At 56.0% G+C, this 21,545-nt stretch overlaps 1 protein-coding gene across 2 annotated transcripts in view; it reads right to left on the reverse strand.

The window, feature by feature from the left end:
• Nucleotides 1-214: 214 nt before the first annotated feature.
• SND1 (staphylococcal nuclease and tudor domain containing 1) overlaps nt 215-21,545 on the reverse strand; it is a 375,610-nt gene continuing 354,279 nt past the window's right edge. For both annotated transcript variants that reach the window (XM_041002494.1, XM_041002495.1), the window contains exons 17-24: nt 14,394-14,582; nt 8,888-9,029; nt 5,835-5,958; nt 4,951-5,020; nt 4,172-4,285; nt 2,652-2,855; nt 922-966; nt 215-806 (exon numbers count right to left, since the gene is read on the reverse strand). In XM_041002494.1, the coding sequence (XP_040858428.1) occupies nt 741-806; nt 922-966; nt 2,652-2,855; nt 4,172-4,285; nt 4,951-5,020; nt 5,835-5,958; nt 8,888-9,029; nt 14,394-14,582 (954 nt within the window). In that variant the 3' untranslated portion in view covers nt 215-740. The remainder of the gene's footprint in view (nt 807-921; nt 967-2,651; nt 2,856-4,171; nt 4,286-4,950; nt 5,021-5,834; nt 5,959-8,887; nt 9,030-14,393; nt 14,583-21,545) is intronic.

Below are 21,545 nucleotides of genomic sequence, written 5' to 3' on the forward strand. Positions count from 1 at the left end.
GGCAATGGACCTGGGCACTGTGGGTTTGGCTGCTCTCAACCTCCAAGGTCCTTGAGGGCAGCTGTGTGCCACCGGACACCTACCGGGCCCTGGAGTTGTTTGGCATTCTGCAGAAGTGCCTGGCTGGCAGTCATTCCAGTGGCTAGATCTCCTGGCACAGAGGGGCTGCCAAGACCCCAGGTGTGGGCTACACCATGACCATGAGCAGCAAGGGTTGCAGACAGCATGTGCTACTTTATTGGGCCTTAAAAGCTTTAAATACACAATGGGCTGGTGAGGGGATAGGAATGGACACACTGACAGCTGAGAATGGGTATATTTCTAAGAAGTCACGAAACCAACAGTTGATAGAGCTAGGAAAGAAGGGGAGCTGGGACAGAGGCAGGGAACGGGACTGGCCCTCACCAGGACCAAGTCTTCCAGGGTTCTTCCTGATTTGAGGACAATTAAAAAAAAAAAAAAACAACAAAAAACAACAACAAAAACCCTACAAACCCCCAGATAAAAATATGAATCAATTGGGAGGAGGCTGTGCATGACGGTGCACAGAGGATGATGGCCTGTCCTCCAAATGCAGAGGGCCACATCCCTCCCCTGCCAGCCCTGATGCTATTGTAAAAGAAGCAAAGCTAGGACCCATTCTATACCCCCTGGCCCTGGGGTCTGCAGGTGCACCCCTCTCCCAGCACAGGAAGAGGGACTGGCGTGAGCAGGGCTGGGGGCCAGCTGTGCCGCCCCCCTCAGCGGCTGTAGCCAAACTCGTCAGCATCATCAGCTCGGAAGTCTCCGTAGCGCCACAGGTTCAGCTGTGGGACAGAATAAAACATGCATCTTCAGGGATGGGGGGCCACCCACCAGCACCCAGAGGGCCGAGCCCCCTCAACTTGGCAGGCTCTAGGGGCTCCCAAGGCAAAAACTCACCCGGGCGCTCTTGGCTGACTCCTGGGCATTTAAGTATTCTGTGATCTGAAAGGTGAGAGCAGAGAGGTTGACATTGGGTTCTGAGACGGCAGCCAGAACCACAACCTGTGGGAACATGGGCTGGCTTGGCCACACTCACAGGGTGCCCTGGGTGCTCAGAGTCAAGTTCAAGGGATATAGCTATACTGGCCTCCTTGAGATGCTGTTACCTGCCTCGTGTTGCTCTGGCTACCTTGCCCATCCACCTAAAGTCTCTGATTAACCTTCACCTCCCAGACGAGGCCTCACCCATGGTCCCTATGTGAAGTTGCAACCACCATCTCCCACACTGCTGCCTCCCTTCACACCTGGAAGGCACCCAGGGTTTGGCGCTGGCTGTGTCCTGCCCTACCAGTTGTTGAGCCTTTGGATGCCAGAGTCCCTTCTCAGGGAATCACAAAATCTGTTCAAATTGATCATGATTACTCAGGCCAAAACCTGGGAAACATGCACTGCTCCATTTCCACTGTACTTATCACCTGCATTCTCTCTACGGGGACTACATTCACTTGCATCGTCTGTGTCAGTGTTTGGGCGCAAGCTCCATCGAGCACGGATGCAGTCTCTTACTGATGGATGTGTGGCAGTTCCTCAATGAATGAGAATGAAGACATGAATCAACATGCTGGGGGTATTTCAGGCAGTGGGGCAAAAGGAATTTTCTAGATGCCAAAGACATTAGGGCACCCTTATCCAAGGGACATCAATATCTCCCTTTCTTCGTGGAGTTTCTAGTCTCCTTGGAGCCATCTTGAGACACAGGGGTTCCTCAGCAAGGGACAAGGGTTTGGCTCTCCCTAAGACTCAACAGCAATTCCCACGGAATCATCTCTATTCACAACCAGGCCACGCATCCACAAAGCAGCCACACATTTTGTGGGGCTGCGGTGTAATGGGAGGAGCATTTGGCCCTCCCAGCCTGCCTTGTCCAGCCCTGTCTAGGAGGAGGAGAGCAGAGAGGAGTAGGGTGCTGCCTTGAAGCAGGCAGTGCAGTGGGGGGCCTGAGCTTCTCGCCAGCTGGTTTGGGGAGGACTCATGGACGTGGTTCAGCAGGCAAGTGGGGCTGGCTGGTGCTCACTCAGAGGCGAGGCAGGGAGGCGGGTCTGTACGCTGCTGAGCCAGCGGTTGCCTTGCCTCCATCGCCCAGCCTGAGCCACGGATAGCAGAGCAGTGGGGGTGTCTGCTTGACTCTGGCCGGCACCAATTCTTCAGGAAGAGAAGCAAGCTGAGAAGGGAGAGTCTGGCTCGTGAAGGCTCCATTTGCTGTGGGTTTTCCAAGCAGAGTGCAGGGGCGTTGTGGCACAGGGCCGTCTGACCCTTTGGTGTGCACATGTGGCTCCAGGTGGCACTGGAAGTTGGGAGGTGGGTCTGGACGTGGGATGTGTGTGTCAGCATGGAATGAGAGCGGGCAAGGCAAGAAGCCAAGCACTGACCCTCTCCTTAAGCCTGTCACGTGGGGGCACGGGTACTGGGAAACTTTCTGCTCTGGTTTCCAGCTGCATTCTCAGCCAAACCTGCAGCCAATTCATTTGGGATGTAATTAGTTTTTTGTTTGTGTTTCTTTTTTTTTTTTTAAACAGCAAACCCAAGCCATTATCTTTCCCCAGCAGGAGTAGCAGGATGATGGGGCCCTGACTCCCTTCCTCGTTCATGGTGGGGAGTGGAGGTGGCCTGCACCATACCCCACGTACCACTTTCTGGAACTGCTTCTCCTTGCGCACTTCCACCATAACCAGCCCCTCCTTCACCAGGCCCAGTCCCACGTCGCCCTTGGAGTCGGCAAACTGCAGCGTGACATGGGGGCAGCTGGCACTCAGGTGTTCCACGTTCAGCAGGCACTGCGTGTTCTGGATGTCCCGCACAACGCTGTCCACGGCGTCCGTGCGTGCATCCTCCTGGCAGAGGGACATGCCCAGGTCAGGGGGAGGGATGAAACGAACTAAGCAATAGCTACTTGGGCCGGGGTCTGTGGGAACCCAGAAAGTTGGCCCAGTGCTGGTGGAGGGGGATCTGCAACTCTCCTCCTTGGGATCTTCCTGAGGGGAAAAGCCAGGTCCTGGGTGTGAGGGACACTCCCTTCCCCATCCCAATACTGCATCAGAACAGCTCTCCTCCCTTTCTCTGGCTTCCTCACCCACCTGCCCATCCCGCCAATGGAAAGTGGTTGTTCCTGTCCAGAATAAACCTGCACTTGCTGTCCTGGCCCATCTCGCCTCCTGCCTGTTAACCGGGCCCATCCCCGCAGACTTCTTGGCTCACTGTGTGGCCCTTGCTGTTATCATTCCTGGGCTTTCCTTTCCTTAGCAGGCCTCAGTGCTGAGCCCTGCTCCGCCGCCTGCTGCTGCATCTGGGGACAGGCCCAGGGCACCAGGCATCTCCTCGAAGCTGAAACTCTGGGCAGCCCTACCGGGTCCAGGCTGAGTTCCTGGGGACCTGGGACCTTGCAAAAGGGCTCTCCCTCCTGCTGGCTGAGGAACACCAGCGGCCCTGGGCACGGACCCTTTCATCGTGGCTGCTTCCTGGCCTCGGCCCGCCACCCCTGCACGGTGTGGCACACATGGCACAGTCAGAACGCTCCATGGTTTTAGTCCCTCCTGCTCATCATTCTAGGTCTAACCTCACTTCCAAGCTGGAAACGGGCCTGCCAGCCAGAATCCACCCTCCCCTATCCCACCTTAGCCAACAGTGCCGCAAGCACACACAGGAAGACCAAGCCGAGTCCTGTTTCTCTCACCCCACCCCGTGCTGCTGCCACCTGCTTCTGGGCGCTGTGCCTTTCGCCCCATCCCCATGTGAACAGCCCTGCTGTAGCTGCCACAGTTCCTCGCTCAGACTGCTTCAATCACTCTCAGTCATTCCCAGTCTTCCCCACCTTGCTGCCCGGTGCACACACAGCCAGGTCATGACTTGGGGTGGAATTCTGACAGCGTCCTGGGGGCTGGGGCAGATGAGACCATCCTCCTGGGGTCCTGACAGCCTCTTGTGTCGGCACCCTCAGGAGGAGGGACAGTGGCAGGGGCTTAGCTCTCCTTTGTGAAAGAGCACACTTGCTGAGATGTCCTGAAGTTGCACCTGTCTGTGCCCCCTCCCTTAGACTGGCAGAATCCAGACTATGTCTCCTGCTGCTGAGTCCATTATCAACAGAACCCTAGGTATTGGCCCCACAGTCACCCAGTGCAGACAGAGGCAGGGGCGTGACAGCTCTACTCACATCCTGGGGCACCTGGATGAAGGCAAAGGCATACTCCGTGGCTTGAGCTGGCAGCGCGCGGGTGCTGAAGGCGGGCGGCAGGGTGCCCAGACGGGAGGGTGGCAGGATCTCTCTCTGTAGAGACAGCACTGGGTCAGCGGTGTCCTGAGAGGTGGTGAGCTCCCCTCCTTGCCCTAGGACTAGGCTCCACATAGTTAACTGGACTTCTTTTCCTTGCACATCTGAAACACATGTCTGTCCCAGGGGCGTGGGTCACCCCAACATGGCAGGGCCTTTGAGTATCCCCAGGTGGCTGATTGGGAGCATGCTCCAGCCCCTGAGGATAAAACAGGATGAAAGCAGATGGCTACAGGACAACCCAGGGCATCATCTTCCCAAAGGATACTTCTCTCTCCTCTGCTCTGTCTGCAGAGATTTCCCAGGCCCAGCCTAAGGGACTGTCTTCTGCCAGCAGCCTGGGCTTAGGGGAGAAACAGCTGGTGAGCATCAGTCACCAGGATATAAAAGCTGTTACAGAAGCCCTCATTATTCAGAGATACTGGGTGGAAAAGGAACCATGATGTGCCTAAGTGCTCATCCTTCAAGTCCAAGATGCAGGTAGTGTCAGAGTTCACAGACACCTGTTCTGTCCGTTCACCCAGGCGTGCAGGCTTGTTTCACAGTATAAATAGCAGAGGTGCCTGGATGCTCATGGTTGTCATGTCAGCTTTGAGAGCACGTATGGACTTGACCTAGAGACTCCTGTGCCTACTGCTCCCACCCTGCGCCCCGACACTCACATTGCCGTAGTCAATGTAGAAGACGTGCACTTTGGTTGGAGACTCGACCTTCTCCACTCGCGCACGGTACCTGCAGGGCCATCATGGGAAGAGCTCAGGTTTCTGGTCTCCCTGGAGCCTTGGCAGTGGTAGGGCAGGGGGCACATTGCTTCACCACCCAGGCTATCAAGCAGCCATGATTCCATCAAGGCCTGCTTAGGGTGCTGTGGGCACTGTCTAATGCAGTCAGTGCCTCACTGGGAGAGGGGTAGACGAGGAGTAGGGAGCATGTAGAGCAGATTAATGTACCCTTGGGGCATAAAACAACAAGACTATTGACTAGACTGAAGTCTGCTGCTGCAACCCAGCACACTGAGCAGCAGCTGTAATCAGCCGGCAGTTCTGCCTGGGAGGCCGCAGCAGGGACACATCCAAGTCACTTCGTCACCCTGGGAAGCGCCACAGGCCCTACCCTTGGTAGACCCCACGGAAGTGACTAGCCTGTGAAGGCTGCTGCTCATGTCCCAGACAACTGGGGCAAGGGGCCAGGAAGCTGGTCTGGGCTTGCTGTGTCCCAGCCACTACTTCACCCACTCAAACAACATCCCTCCTGTGTTGGAGCACCCTGGTGCAGCCCCTAGGACTTCCTGAGGGTGGGATGCCACTTCCACACTCTGGAGGCTGCTGAACTGTAAGGGAGGCTCAGGTGCCAATGCATGGACCCCAGACTGCCTGTGTAGAGTGACAAGGGACATCCCGAGATCTGGAGAGCTGGTAGGCCACCACCCAGAGGGAAGCAAGGGGAGATGGAGCTGGTGGCAGCTTTGTAGGCCTGGACTCTGGTAGTGGGGCCTGCTAGCCCTTCCTCTTTATGACCCTTTACCCCACTGGCCCAAGGGATTTACCATTCTCCATCCACAAACTTGGCAATGCAGAAGTCCCCCCGGCGGGGGGTGTAGGAGCCCTCCACAGGTGGGTGGCTGCTGATGTCACTACGCATGTTCTCCATCAGCTTCTCCAGTTGGGTGCCTGTCAGGGAAGAGGGCAGTGAGACCTGATGGCCTGTGTGCCTTGTGTCCCTTCTTTGGGTGGGCTTGGGTGGTGAGGGCACTGCAGCATGGGCTCTGCCCTGGTCGACGCAGTTAAGTCCATCCTGGTCTTTCTGAACAGGTTTCCTGCCATCTCTCTGAGTAAGTGGGGCTGGTGAGGCACCTGCAGGGCTGTGGCGCTCTGGAGAGCATGCCCAAGGCTCTGCTTGTGGCTCAGGAGGTGGAGAACATGGGCTGATGCAGAGCAAGGTCAAGGACCTGTGGCCTGCTCTGAGGGGAAAGGAGTGCCAGCATGTGCCCCAGTCCTACCCAGACCAAAGAGGGCTTGACCAAAAGGAGTCACCACCCAAAGTGTACCAGGAGTAACAGTGGGGATGAAGGATGAGCCTACTGTGGCCCTGGATGAGGAAAGAGGACTTAGAACCAGAGCCAGGAGTGCTGGGGGTGGGGGCAGGGGGATTCCAGAAGCAAAGTCCACAGGCTTCGGATGTTCCACCTTCACCACTCTGACCCTCGCTGCCCTGCAAGATTCGTGCTGACCCTTGCATCGTGACACCTCTACTGTCCCACCCCCTGGTCTAGCACACCTACCCACCCTTCTCCCTGCCTTATCTTTCCCTCACCACTCCGACTTTGGTTCGGCTGGGTTCGTCCTCTGCTTTGGCAATACCTGAGACCTCCCCGGTTCCTCCCCTACCCTCTTCCACCACATCCTCCCCACCCTACCCGACTTGGCAGACTCCCCATTGCCTGGTTTCTTGGGTCCTTTTGGTCCCTTTCCCGCTCAGTGGTGAGGAGGGTAAGTGTGAATGTGTGCATTCAGAGTGGGGCTTGTCTATCCTCAGGGATCAATGCCACGAGGTTGTAACAGGTGCAAAAGACATGTTTCTTGTTGTTATACTGGCCACAACCAGCATCTCCGTTCCTGGTCTGTGCTTGTTTCTGCCACTACACTGTGGGATCCTTGGGGCACACGCAGTGGCCACGTAGCTTCTGCTGAGAGTGCACAGTCTAGCAGAATCCCAAGTGTGTGCAGTGTGCTTAATAATTTAACCACCCTGAGAATGATCGCGGGGTATGCGCATGTGGCCACCGTGCCAGCATCCACAGACTGGGCCGTACAACAGCTGCCCTTGCCCAGTGGTCAACCCTCTGGGATCCTCTTTAGACTTTGCCCACGGACGATGACCTTCAAGGACTAAGCAGCCCTTGATACAGGTATACGCTCCTCGACTCCAAGATGGCATGAGGTGATGGAAGCAGGACTTAATCTCCTATCAGCAACAAGGGCCCAAGGGAGGGCCCTGCAGAGCAGGCTTGGGCTTTTATCAGAGGTTCCCAAGGGTGGCTTGGACAGGGCCGAGAGGATGGCAGGCTTCAGGAGAGCTGTGGGTCTCAAGGCTTCCCGGCACAGAAGCAGCCACCTCCGGGCAGGGCGCTCTCTCTGAAGCTGACCACCACCTGCTGGGAGGCCTGCCAGGAAGTCCCACTCCCCTCTCATCCACCAAGCTCAGAAGCATGTGGCTGTCCCTGTTTCTGCTTTCTCAGCTTCTGCTCTAGATGCCACTCACTCAAGTGCCCTCATTTCCCAGAGTTGGCAGGACAGCATGCCAAGGCACAGCAGTCACCAGAAACCTGGTGCCCCCAAGCATTGCCTTTGGGGACCCGAGGGCTTTGCTGTTGCTCAAGGTGGAACCCAGTGGCCAGGTGGTGCCTGCCTGGCATTTGCCGTGCTCCAGGCAGGGTCTGTGTTAAAGGGCCATTCTGCCTGGCTCTTCTGCTCAAAGAGAACTTTCATTTTTACCTAGGTCACCACCCACTGAAGGACTGCTTTCTGGGTCACACCATGCAGACCTGGTGGCTGGCTGCCCCCCTTTCTGGGTTCATTTCCACAGCAGTTCCCACAGGGACTGCAGCTGACCTCAAGCGACCCAGTCCCACAGGCTCATCAGCTCCAGCTCTGCAGCTTGCCTTCTCAGGCACAGCCAGCCCAGGGCCACAAACGGTCAAGTTCTTCCTGGTGAGATGACATTGCCACAGGAGCAGCTGCCTGGGAAATATCATTAGAGGGGAAGTAGCAGAGACTAGGCTGTCGGCGATCCGGGAGTGTAGCTGGGCAGAACCGCATCCTGCCATTCCCGGGCCCGCTGGCCACAGCTTCAGTACTGTCCCCCGCCCCGTACCTACCGCAGCCTCTACAAGCACTTCGCAGCTCGCACCCAGAGGCGGCTCTAAGAGCGCTCTCCTCTGCTCCCAGCTAAATTGTTTCCCCTAACAGGATGGCAGTGAGCTGAGGAGGGTCACGAGGCAGAGTGCGCAGAGGATGGAGGTGGGAAATTGGGCAGATGCTGCCAAAGCTGTCTCACCATCCAGCGGGCCTCCGATGCCGGCCTAGGAGACCCGAGCCTCTGCAGGTTCACAACCCCGAGGGCAGCAGGCAAGAGAGGCTCCTCTAGAAAGACTGCTGGGGACGAATTCCCCTAGAGGGCTGCCTGTTGCCATGGCAACTGGCTACCACTCTGGGCCACATCAACCTCCAGAGGCGGAGAAGCCCAGGCTCCTGGCTTGGCCTTCCCAGGAAGCTGGGAGGAAAGGGGATGCATTGCAGCTGGCTGCTCTGCCGTCCCATAGTCGGGCTTGTTGGCAGACTGAGGGCTGTGCGACCCAGTCCCACACAGGTGTCTGGAAGCAAAGCCATTACCTAAGGATGCTGGGGCACTGCCCAGACAAAACATGCTGCCTTTCTGGGCCTCACAGCTTTGCCTACTAGGCTACACCTGCTCCCACGGAGGTTGGAGGGAGGAGGGCACAGAGAGCAGGACGGGGGTGGGCAACAGCATGAGCATTGCAGACAAAGGTCCCCCACCCCTGGCTAAGAGACGAGCTGGACCACTTGTGGCGACACTCACCAGTCTCCACATCCTGCACGTAGAAGTGCAGGTCGTCCGTGATCTCGGTGACAAACACGGGCTTGTAGCTGGCGGAACGCTCCTTCTCCTCCAGCACGGGCACCACCTCCTCCGCAGGCTGCTCCTCGTAGTGTGCCCAGACCTGCAGACGGGAGGAGGGGACAAGGAAGGGAATTCGCAAGGAGCCTTGGGGGACAGTTAGCCAGAGGGTCACCTACAGGGGAGTGAGCGAGCACAGGGTGCCCATTGAGTAGCTCAGAATGGGTTCGAGCCCGCTCTTCAGTGCTTCTGACCAAGGGGTTCTCAGAGACCACAGGTATACAAAGCAATTGGGCCATTCATTTATAATGCAGGTCCCACCCCAGGACCACCAACTTAAGACTCCTTATGAGGGTGCCAGAGACAACAAGAGAAGACCCCAGCAGGCTCCAGGTGGTCCTCACACACACCTGGGCATGAGGACCTCCTCTCTAAAGAACAGCCCTGGCTTTGGACTCCCCACTCAGGCATCTGTGGTATCCTAGCTCTCCACTGTCTTTCCTCACGGTGCCTAGTAGGTTTTCTTTTCAACTCCTCAGGCCACTGGCACTCCTAAAGCACTTGGGGCTGAGGTTCCAGGCTGGGGGGTTGGTCAGGACCCAGCTTAGAAGTAGGGTGAGCCCCTCTGCATCCTGTTCTCTCCTTGACTTCCCAGGCCCTGCACTGTGAGGCTTACAGCGGCTGGGAAGCTGATACAACGTGACAGCGCGTCAAGTCCAATCCCACAGCCAGGAGATTATCCAAGTAGTGAGGCCTGGCAGAGCAGGGGGAGGAGGTGGCTCTCTTGCTGAGCAGGCGGAAGTGGAGGGGGTGCAGGCCACCAGATCTCACATGGGTCCCACAGACACACACACACGTGCACAAGGAATAGGGGGTGATAACAGTAGAGCCGGAAACTTACATGCATACTGCTGCCAGATGCGGTTCTAAACATTCTTACAGCTTACTCCACTTTATGCTCACAGCACTCTTTGACTAGCCATTAGCATGATCCCTGACTTACATATGGCCTTCTAGAATGGACTGGGCTGTGCTGGGCAGCGGGAAAGGCTGTATGTAGAGGGTTGAGGGGGGTCTCTGGTCACTGCTGCCCTTCAACTTGCCAACTGCCTTTGGCCAACTGTCTGGGGCTCTGCACGGTTGACCATGGGATGACGCTGCCCCGATCTACCTGGTGGCCTGAGCTGCGGGCCGGCCTTGGTCACACTCAGGCTGCACTTCTACCTTTGTTCTACGGGAACAAGAGGCAAGGCCCGCGAACTGAAAGGAATGCTAACCCAAGGACTGCGCAGGGCGGGCTGCAGGTGCAGGGTTGAGACATCCCTATTAGCCCACTTAGCTCCCAAATTTCTACTCTTCTACCTCCCAGCATCCAGACACTCCACCAGCTGTGCCCATCACCCGGAGACTTCTGAACAAACAGCTGCTTCCACCACCCCCAGGCCTCCTGCCAACAGACTGATCCCCCACGTGGGAGAGGGCTCTCTAGTCTGTGATCTCCCCACGAAGAGACAGACGTTTCCAATCCCAAGGCCTGCGTCCCCAGCAGGCTGCGGCTTCCCTCTTGGGCCTGCCCTGCTTGCTGGAAGCTCCCAAGATGAGGGTCTTACTCAGCCAGCCATTCCATTAAACACCCGGGCTCCAGGGCCTCGGGACTCCTGTCGCCCGGACGATCGATTGATGGGACTTGCCTTGCCTCTGAGAGCCCAGGGGGTCAGAACCACCCAGAGGAGCTGGAGCTGAGCCCAGCACCCTGCTGTGGCAGCCTCCCCGAGGCCTCTGTCTCAGAGCCCTGAGAGCCCCGGACCACTGCAGGCCCTTCCGCTGTACCTCACTGTTCCTCCAGCTCCCCTCCCTGCCAGCACTGGGCTCAGGCATCCCTGCGTGGTGTTGATGCACAGGGAAGGCACTGACAGGGTGCAAGCAGAAACTGCTAACTACAACGTGATGCCTCAAGTCATCCCCTCGGGCGACAGCCGCAGGTTTCTTCCTGGGGGAGGGGCTGAAGCTTCTTTCCTGGCAGGCTCAGGTAGGCAGCGGGCCTGAGGTCAGGGACGCCTGCCAATCAAGGCCACTGGGATGGTCCCCTAGCAGAAGGGCCAGCCGCTCTCCCCTACAAAGCCCCGCAACTCCCTGGGCAGGAAGGAGGTAAAGCACCACCCACAGTGATAAGATGCAGCAAGGTATCCGGCATAGGAGCTGTGGAGAAAGTGCCTGTGGGAGGAGGGCTCTGTCTCAGAACCAGGGATGAAGGGGGAGCCAGAAAGGTCCCTCTTTTCTCACAGGGGATGGCAGAGGCCAGCTCTTGCTGCGGCTTGGCAGCCAGCCTGACAGGGAGATGCAGCCTGCCTGGACGGCTGCTGGGTGGCAGAGGGCCACTGAACTGGGAAGGGCGGTTGGTCACTGCACTCCCTCAACCCCACAGAACCAGGTGTGTTCTGCCTGTGCTGACAGGGCCAGTCCAGGCTCCGAGCAGACAGATACTAGCAAGACACCTACTTGACAGACATCCGCCACCTTTCTATGCTAATCCCAACCCAGGGCCCTCCCAGCTCCTATCCTGGCCAAGAAGCTGGTCCTAGGGAACGCCTATGATGGATGCTCCCCTTCATAAGCTCCTGGGGAGATGATGAGAGACCCCAAAGCACAGGACCCGAAGAATAGGGACTGCACCCAGATGCACAGAGGCAGGGCCTGGGGGAAAGCCCTTGCAGCCATGGTGAGGGCAGGGGCCAGGGGCAGAAGGAGGTGAGCCAGCTCAGGTAGCAGGGCCAGGGCTGCACTGCTGCAGGCCCACCTGGATACCCACAGGGGGGCCGCTCAGGCCGACTGTGGCAGGGTTTGTGGTGAAGCTGTGGATGAGCGTCACTTTTGTATCCAAGCAGAGGCCCAGAGGAAGCCCTGTCCTGAGGAAGGGGCAGGTCGCCGTGAGCCTTCCAAGGCCCTGCCTACTGACCAGGGTTGTGAATGGGCAAGGGAATGGCGTTTGTCCTGGAGGCTGCTGCAGGTTGCCCTGCCAGGCATGCACCAGGCTTGCTCAGGGCCCCCTCTCCATCCGGGCACTCCTTCTGGTCCCCTGCAGCTGCCTCTAGGCCAAGCACAGGCACACTTGTCAGGAGTAAGGCCTTCTCCTGGCCTTTTCTCTTTCCTCCTTTTCCTCCCTGGGGAGTCCCAGGGCCTCTTCCTGGCAGGAGCTGGGCAGTGTGGGCTGAGGAGTCACTGTCTGGAAGCCTTTCTTGCTCCTATTTAATACTGCTGCTCACAAGGCTCCAGGGTAGGACTGGCATGGGGCCACAGTGGCGGAGGCCTGCAAGGCCACAGCAGGGAAGCCGAGCTCAATAAAAGCGATCAATGGCCGCCAGTCCAGCCCCATCCCTGGTCCTGCTGCACAGAAGTGTGTGTGTGTGTGTGTGTGTGTGTGAGAGAGAGAGAGAGAGAGAAGGTCTAGGTGTCTGCCATCTGAGGCTCCCTGCATGGTCCTCCTCAGGGTGCCCAGGCCCCTGAGGAACAGGCAAGGGGTGCCCCCCATCAGTCTCCTGCAGAGAAAGCGGAGGGTCCTGTCAGAGTACACAGGGCACAGAGAGCAATTAAACCCAGTGGAAAGGCGGCTAAGTCCTCCAAGCTGGGAGATCAGCCTTGTCAGGATCCCCAGGCATGCATGCATCATCGCCTTCCCCACAGACGCCCACATTCTCCGGCCTTTCCACCTCTCCGTGTCACGTCTCCTTGGTTAATGGGTGGGTGTGCATCCTGCTGCTAACACCACCACTTGCCCTGCTCTAGTGACAGCTAAGGCAGCCTTTGTGGGGCCAGGCTGGGGACCCCTAAGGTCCTCAGGGGACACCTGTCTTGTAGCTGTCGCCACCCCTGAATCCAGCTGACACTGTGGGCTGCTATAGAGCTCTGCCAGTGCCACTCCCAGAGCAGCCCTGCCATCTTTCTTTCCAGGAGAAGGAAATCTGGCTCAGGTCCCCCACGACCATTGAGGAAGACAGGGATTTGCAGGAGAGGGACCCTGGAGGTGGGCAAGTCTTGCCTTGAGAGGTATGTATTGCATTTTAATTGGACTGGCATAAAAACATGCAGCCTGGGTAAGCAATTAATCTCTAGTAATTACTCCTCAGCATCATCAACTGGCATCAGTGAAACGATGAGCCGAGTTCCCCGTCAAACCCACAGTGGAGTACTAATGCTAGGAACACAGCGTGCTCTCTCTGGCCAGACTCCCCTCCTCGCCCTAGCGGGGACCCCTCTGGCAGTTTCTGAACTCAGCAGAGCAAAGGAGACAGCTTCAAGCCTCACTTGCTGGGTGGCAGCACAAAGACCAGCAAAGAAATGTTCCAGAAAGGCGCTCTCACATTTTGGTGCTGCCACACCAACCCCAGCGGCCAGCTAATCTGTGAAGGTTCAGCCTTTTCACAGGAAGCCCTGGTCCGGCCTCTCCCTCAGCTCCCAGCAGCAGCAGGGGACACAGTGGCAGTAGTCCTAAGTTCAGCTGTCACAAGCAGGAAACCCAAGAGGAAGCACATGACCCCTTCCCACAGGAGCGGAGGGAAGTCAGGTGAGACACGAGCAGGTCCAGGGTCAGAACCCGCTTCTCCAGAGTTTAGGCCACCTCTCCCTGGAGTTCTTCCACCACTGATGGCATGGCCACTGCGCTAGCCCCCAGGCCACTCTCGGGGCTCAGCCCTTGGAGCTTAGGGAGGGGGCGGTGTGACTTCTCTGGGCTGGGGAGAAGGTTCCAGCAGGTGTCTGGGCCTCAGCTCTGGGAGGAGAGCTTCAAGCCAGATGGCCGCCTCATGGGAAAGGCAACGTTTATTCCTGGAACAAATTTATAGCTCAGCAAGGCTGTCCCACAAAATCCCCCTCAAGCTCAGAGAAGCCCTGACAAATTGGTGGCCGGCTGATTTATCCCCATTATCAGGCTGGGCCATAAGTCAATGGAGACAGGCCAGTGTCGGGGGTGCTGAGCCCAGCTCCCACCCCAAACCATAGGGTTCCTTAATCGTCAATTTGTTTCCCAAAGCTGCTTCTGGCCCACCCTCCTTGTTGCTTCCATGCAGTGTCTGTGGAGACGGATGGCCTATAAATCTGCCGCCCTAACAGCTTTACGCATCTCCTGGGGCTACTTCCCTGCAGGGCTAAGGGAGGAAAATTCCACCCAGGGCTCTTGGCGCACAGATGGAGAAGGGTCTGGCTTGGGGGAGACATGCTAAGGACCCCCTTACTGGACCCCCAGCTATTGCTGCCAATGCTCCAAGGTCACCTTCTGGGTAGCTTCCTGCTCCAGGTCCACTTGAGGAGGCTTGACAGTCAGGGCACCTGAGCTGGCAGTTCTGCCCTCGTCCCTTGTCTGGTATGGGATTTGAGCTCCCTGGCATGAGGTCTGAGAGCAACACCAGCCAGAGCAGCGCACGGGCAGTGCTGGAGAGAGCGCTGCAGGGCCCGAGCCCACACTCCTTCCTACCTTCTCTCTCTTCTGTTTGGCGGCCTCCTCAGCAGACAGCAGCGACTTGTAGTAGGAGCTGCGCTCAGCAGTGAAATGGACCTTGGACAGCGCGTGCTCCACCAGCAAGACGGACAGGTTCGCACCGTCCATGTGCAGCCAGCCGATGAAGTTGCCGGCCTTGTCCATGCTTTCCACCTCCACCTCCACCTGGGGACAGAGAGACAGGCTGTCAGCCGGGGAGTGGCAGGCCTGTGTGTGCAGGCGCTCAGTGTTGCCAGGGAGGAAGAGTGGCACCGGGGGCTCCCGGGCCGTGGGCAGCTGCTGTCACTGCATCCGGTGTGCAGTACAAGCTGGAACTCAGAAACGTCACATCCTTCTAGATCAACTCACGTGAGCACTGCAAGGAAGTCAAACTGTTCGGAGCCTGTCACATTCAGAATTAGGCAGGTTTAAAATTTTTTAAATGTGTGTTTAGAAAGCAGAGCCACAGGGAGTGCATGAAAAAGTTTGATATCTTCCATCCACTGGTTCCCTGCTAGTATGCAACAGCTGCTGTTGATGCCATTCAGGCTGCCCACGTGGGTGGCAGGACCCATTATCTGCCACCTGCCAGCATGCATTAGCAGGAAGCTGGATTATGAGTGGAGACTTGAATTTGTACTTTGGAAATAGGATGCTGTCGTGCCAAGCTGTGGTTTAACCTGCTGTACCACAAGCCTGCCCCCAGAATCCTCCTTGATAGATGATGTTGCTGACAAAGCAACTTGACACTCTCTATTCTTCTCAGCTCCCCTCCCCTTCACTTGAACAGAAGTGCTGGAGGTAATACACCCGACTCTGGCGAGCAGCCTACGCCACATGAGGCTATCTGTGCGCATGTGTGCACAGGTACGGGTGGGGTTTGGGTGAGAGAAGAAGCAGATGGAATGGTGGGTGCATCCCACCCTCCTCAGCACCCATCTCCAACTCCACTCTGAGAAATCAGACATGCCTTTGGGGAGCAAGACAATCCCCGGGGAGAAGCGAGACTATTTTCTTCATGAAGAGCTGAATGAATGAATGTTTAATGAAGGCAATTAAAGCAGCTGTGTGAAAGTAGGAAAGGGGAGGAAAGGTGAGGCGAGGGAGACGGAAGGTGGGCAGGGACTGCAGTGATGCTGAGAGGCACGGGGTGACCCTGGCAGGAAGCAGCACCTGAGGGGTCTGATCGACCCAGGGACCATGGGCTGCGGCTGGATCCCAGAATCTGCTGGCATGCCCACAGTGCTCCCCGGCTCCGGGGTCATCCCTGCTTAGGACCTCAGCCCAGACCCGGCACTGACCAGTCCTCTGCCAGGCCAGCTTTAGGGCCAGGGCTCTTGTTGGGCTGGATCTCCCTTACAACAAAAGGCAATGGCCCAAGCTAAGTCCTTTGATTTTCTCCTGACCGTCTCCTTCCCCTGCTAAAGGAGCCTGTATTAGCCTTTGTTGCCAAATGTAAAAATTTGTATTAATTTAAATGGCTTCAAGCTCGATTAAGCAATAAAATGAATGTCTAAATACGTGGGATTTCTTGAAGCCCTGGGATGGAGCCTGTGTGAAGGTTAGAAGGGATGAGGGTGGGGTATGTCACACAACTCCCCAGATTTACAGAGATGGCCAGAGTGACAAAGAAAGTATTGAGCAAGGAGAAAGTGGCAGACCACAGCTTCTTTCTACCTTATTCCTAATCTTTCAAGTGGAAACGTAAGCTCATGACATCTGAAGATGAAGTATGGACCAGAAGGAGTATGCCAAGTCCAAAGGGGTTAGAAGAAAGATGCTCAGGGATGCTGCCAAGGTTTGATGGGCTAATTTTCCACCTGCATCCCATGCGGGCACTGGTTTGTGTCCCAGCTGCTTCCACTACCCTTCTAGCTCCCTGCTTGTGACCTGAGAAAACAGCAGAGGATGGCCCAAAACACTGGGACCCTGCACCTGTGTGGGAGGCCTGGTGGAAACTCCTGGCTTTGGATCAGCTCAGCCCTGGCTATTGTGGTCACTTAGGAGAGATGGAAGATCATTCTCTCTGTCTCTCCTTCTCTCTGTGTATCTGCCTTTCCAGTAAAAATAAATAAATCTTAAAAAAAAAAAGCAGAGGCACCAGCAGCCAGTGCTAGTAGATAATAACACAAGCCTCTCCTTCCTTCTCTTCTGACAACAGACTGGAGACCTCCACAAATCGGAGAAGTAAGCTGGACAAAGCACAGTATCTGTATCCCCCATTTTGGATGCACCTGGCTAAGGCCCAGGGTATAGGTAAAGCAGGGGAAGGGACTCTTGAGCCTGCAATGGATGGACTGCCACAGGCAACATGATCCAAGGAAAGATCATCTTGTGTGTCTAATTGTCCAAGGTTTCTGTAACATGCTAAAGCTAAGCATAAAACTAAGGTCCCCGTGGGATTCTGGAGAGGCAGCAGGAAGAAGACGGGCTGCTGGCCCAGTGTTGGGAGGTTCAGGAGACCTGGATGCAGTCAAAAGCCAATGAGTTCACAGCCCAGGCCCAGAGCAGTCTCCCTATCCTGTGACCTCTCACCTTCCCCAGCTTCAAGTTGCCAAGTGTCCCTCCTCACAGGCTGAGGATGCTGGCCAATCCTAGGGGTGTCTGTGGTGGGTCAGCCTGGCCCTTGGCCATGGGTTGCTGAGACTGATGTAGGAACCTTCCAGCGGGGTTTCAGAGTCAAGCAGGCAGCACACTCTTTCGGCCTGTAGGATGCTCAAGCTCGGACCTCACAGCATGCAGCAAATCCCTAATTCGCTCCTCTCTCTAGAAGGCCAGAATCCAGATGCGCCCATCTCTCCAGGGCTTACCTTAGAGACTGCCCAGCCACGAGCAGCCACACCTGTGGCCAGCACAGCCAGGGAGCCGCCAGGCTCCTGCTGGCAGCTGAGCCTGAGATCGAGGCACTAACTTGGGCTTGACAAGTCCCTGGGCCTGGCCAGCAACAGAAGGAAGACATCTCTGGCCTTGGGCACTGTGCTGCCACTGAATCCATCGCACGTTGTAGAGGGAGACAAAGCCATTGCTTGTGGGGCTCTGCTTTCCCTTTATTAGAGCTGCCGCAGCCACGGCAACTTCTCAATCAAACAGAGGCTCTCAGGGGAAGGCGGGCTGGGCTGCGGGCCTGTGGGCTCCTGGCCGGCAGCCTAAACCAAACCCCTTCAGGAAACACCTCAGCCTGGGGGTGGGGGTACAGAGTGGCCTTCCGGCGCAGTGAGAATGGTGGGAGCTGTAGGCTGTGTTCAAGCAGGGAGCCCGAGGCTGGCCGGGTGCGTAGCCTTCCTCATGGTTCTTTTCCACAGGGGCTGCAGGGATACATGGCTCAAAGGTAAGGTGACGTGGGCCCATATCTGCATGAGCTCTAGTCTGCTGTTAAAGACACACATGGGGACATAATCTGCTCTTCATGTTCACAGTAGTTACAAAATGACCATGAACACTCAAATTACTGGAACATTGAACCACTGGGAAAGAGTTTGGCTCTGTGTAAGCCTGTGGTCATAATATTTTTTGACAAGCAGCATACACCTATGTTTCTGTATAAAGATACCTTATTTCACACTTTTTTTTTATTCATTAGCACGGAACTCACTGCCGGTAACACGGGAACTCCTGCTGAGTGCCCATATGCACTTCCTCCACGAGCCACATCCAGGCTTCCGGAGTTTAGAACACTAGACAGCCGGGCCCAGCGGCGTGGCCTGGCAGCTAAAGTCCTCACTTTGAAGGTGCCAGGATCCTATATGGGCGCTCCACTTCCCATCCAGCTCCCTGCTTGTGGCCTGGGAAAGCAGTTGAGGACGGCCCAAAGCCTTTGGAGCCTGCATCCGTGTGGGAGACCTGGAGGAAGTCCCTGGCTCCCGGCTTCGGATCGGCGCAGCATTGGCCATTGCAGTCACTTGGGAAGTGAGTCATTGGAGGGAAGATCTTCCTGTCTGTCTCTCCTCCTCTCTGTATATCTGACTTTGTAACAAGAAAAATAAATAAATCTTAAAAAAAAAGAATAAAGAACACTAGACAGTCCCTCAGGACATCTGCATAGGGACCATTTTAAATTACAAAATCTCTAACAAGTGTGTACATATAATGCAAAAAAACAAAACAACAAAACAAAACCCATGGCCACGAATGACTGCATGAAGGACGCTGGTTTACGGTCAGAGTGAACTAGGAGGACATGATTCCCTCGTTCGTGCGAAGACGGGACATGCTAACCAGCTCATCTGGGCACATCTGAAATCAACTGAAAGCACCATGGATGTTGGTTTCAGAGTTATTTCAGCAAGTGAAGTTGCAATGAGAACTGTGACTAACGAGAACTGACGATCTACACAGGTGAAGATGGAAGGGGTTCATTCCTGCCAAACACACGAGACACCTCTTATCCTACTAGCAATTGTCAGCATTAACTGAGATACTACTGTGACGGGGGTGGGGAGGGGAATAGGCGGACAGTGTTGTGGTGCAGTGGGTTAACCTGCGGTTTGTTACACACATCCCATACGGCTAGCAGCTCAAGTTCAGGCTGCACCACGTCCCATACAGCTCTCTGCTGGCACACCTGGGAAAACAGTGGAGGATGGTCCGAGTATTTGGACCCTGGGGACCCAGATGGAATTCCCCAGTTGTAGCCATTTGAGGAGTGATAAGCTATATTAAAAAAAAAAAACCGCGAGATACTATTGATGGGATGTATTGTAAATTGCAAAGTACTATACACAGGAAGTTAACTGGAATTCCTTGCATCTTAGAGGGCTTCAGGAAGACTGGGACTGCTCAGCTTCCACAGAGATCTCCCCAAACAGCAGGTGGCACCAGGAGCTTGGACCTTGGGTGATGAGCACAGGCTGCCAGAAGGCTGAGAGCAGACTTCAACCCATGCACGGGAGTTTGCTGTGTAAGCATGCTTGGGTGGATATGGCCTGGAGGGTACCAAAGGATGTGTGTGCCTGAACACAGGCAGCGTGTGTGTGCCTGAAGACAGGCACCCTGGAGGAAGAAGCTTGTTCTGTCCTCCAATTCTCACACTGACTCAGGTCCAGCCCCAGCTGAGAACCCTGGGGCAGCTCTCCCAACTGTATCCTTGGCTGTCAAGTGAGAAGGTCCTATGCCCCAGATGAAGTAGCAGAAAGTGTCTTCCTTGACCCTCTGATCAATGCCTGCAGCTTGCAGGCTGGCCTCAGCTCCATGGGACACCATGTCCAGCATGGCTGTGCCCCATGAACTTCTCATCAGAACCTAACAATCCCTGCTTACTGAGCCCTTTACTCTTTTTCCCCCCTAAGACTTATTTACTTGAAAGGCAGGGTTACAGAGAGAAAGACACAGAGAAAAAAAAAAGAGTGTGAGAGAAAGGCAAAGAAAGAGATCTTCTATCTGTTGGTTTACATCCCCAAAGGTTCCAATAACTAGGGCTTTAGCTGGGCCAGGTCAAAGCCAGAGCTGGAAGCTTCATCCAGACATCCCCATGGGTGCAGGAACCAAGGATTCGGGCTATCCTCCACTGTTTTCCCAGGTACATTGGTGGAGAGCTGGATTGGGAGTGGAACTAGAACCAGCACCCCAATGGGACACCAGAGCTGCAGGTACCAGCTTAACCCATTGCCTCTCAAAGTAACAGCCCCATAACTCCCTTCAATCTGTCACACCAGGAAAAGCTTAACTTTTGAAGTGCTCACACAAACTTCAAGGAGCAGAGGTAAGGCATGGCAGCTGCCAGGAAGACAAGCTCAGGTGTGTGGCTGGTGCCCATACCCACGGGAACAGAAAGACGCATCTGCTCAATGCTGGGGTCATTCCTCACCACAGACTCAGGAGAGTAAGTGCCACCGGGTGGCCATGCCCAGGGGGATGACTGTGCTGGCCCACTACGGGCCCTTCCGCTGCATGGCGGGATGTGTCCTCTTGCTCCCAAGCACATTCATGTGCCACTAATGAAATTGTTCTGGCTTATTTACCAAATTAATACAAATGGCACAGACTGTTAATTTGCATGTCTCCTAATTACTGAGGCCCTGTGCCCAGACTGCATACACCTCAGTGCCCACTTAGCTGGGAGGGAGAAGGAGAGAAGGCAGGAGCAAAAAGGAAGGGCAGCAGTCCTCAGCTCCACGGCTGGGAGCAGGAGGGGAGAAGGGGGGCCAGGAACCTGGTGACCTCAGAACCCCAACCTCAACCCCTGTCTCACTTCCACCCCTCACCCAGACTTGGTCCCATTCTCTACAAAGGAACAGAGAGGTTGGTCACGGTCCTCCTGCAGGGTTGGGGTTTGCGGGGCAGTGATGAGGAAGGAGGGGTGATTGTGCAAGGGCTGATGGCTTTACAAATGCTGAGGTACCCAAGGCTTCCCCAGGCTAACCACTGCCATTCACTCTGAAATCTGAGGGGAGGGGAAGAAAGGGTGGGAGAAGAGAGAGAGAAAGGGAATGCGGGAGAAAGAGAGAGAGAGAGAGAGAGAGAGAGAGAGAGAGAGAGAGAGAGAGAGAGAGAGAGACACTGTGTGTGTTTGGAGGGCTTGTAAGTATTTAAGAAGGCAGCTATCAAATAGCTATCAAATCCCGCTGGGAATTCCCACTGCCTTGGGGGAAGGGGGAGGGTCATTTCCTCACTGCTCCTCCCAGGAGCCAAGGTGAATGCCCCAGGAATCTGAATAAACCGATTACCCACACCCCAGAGTGTTCTCAGGTCCGGTAAGACTACTGGTGAGGACGGACGGAGAACCTGCACTAAAGCTGCCTCCACTCAAAGCCTGGTGTACTTAAGGCAGCCAGGGGCACAGAGAAAAACGAAAGACATGCTGAACAAGGGAACACACCACGGGAATCTGCACAGGCAGGTCCTCCTCCTGCCCCCCAGCCGCTGCCTTTCCTTGATTTGCAGGGACGGGGAAGAGGCGGCTGTGTCCTCTCCTGCCAAACAAGCTGGTTGTCTCCATGCGCAGTGCCTGAGGCAGCACAGGAAGTTACTGAGCCTCGACCAGTCTCAACCCCAGGGACTGGGAGGCTGCGGAGAGCCTGGAGAACAGCCAGGGATGAGCCCTGCCCAAGGGGCTGGCCACCACAGGCAGGGCGGGCAAGGAGGTAGCAGCCCAGGACCCTGGAGGTCAGCTTGCAGCAGGGGTACTGCCTACAGGTTTCTCCTGCGGGCAGA

This window comes from Ochotona curzoniae, unplaced genomic scaffold, assembly GCF_017591425.1.
Source record: "Ochotona curzoniae isolate NIBS_2020 unplaced genomic scaffold, NIBS_Ocur_1.0 scaffold_2476, whole genome shotgun sequence".
NCBI lineage: Eukaryota > Metazoa > Chordata > Mammalia > Lagomorpha > Ochotonidae > Ochotona > Ochotona curzoniae.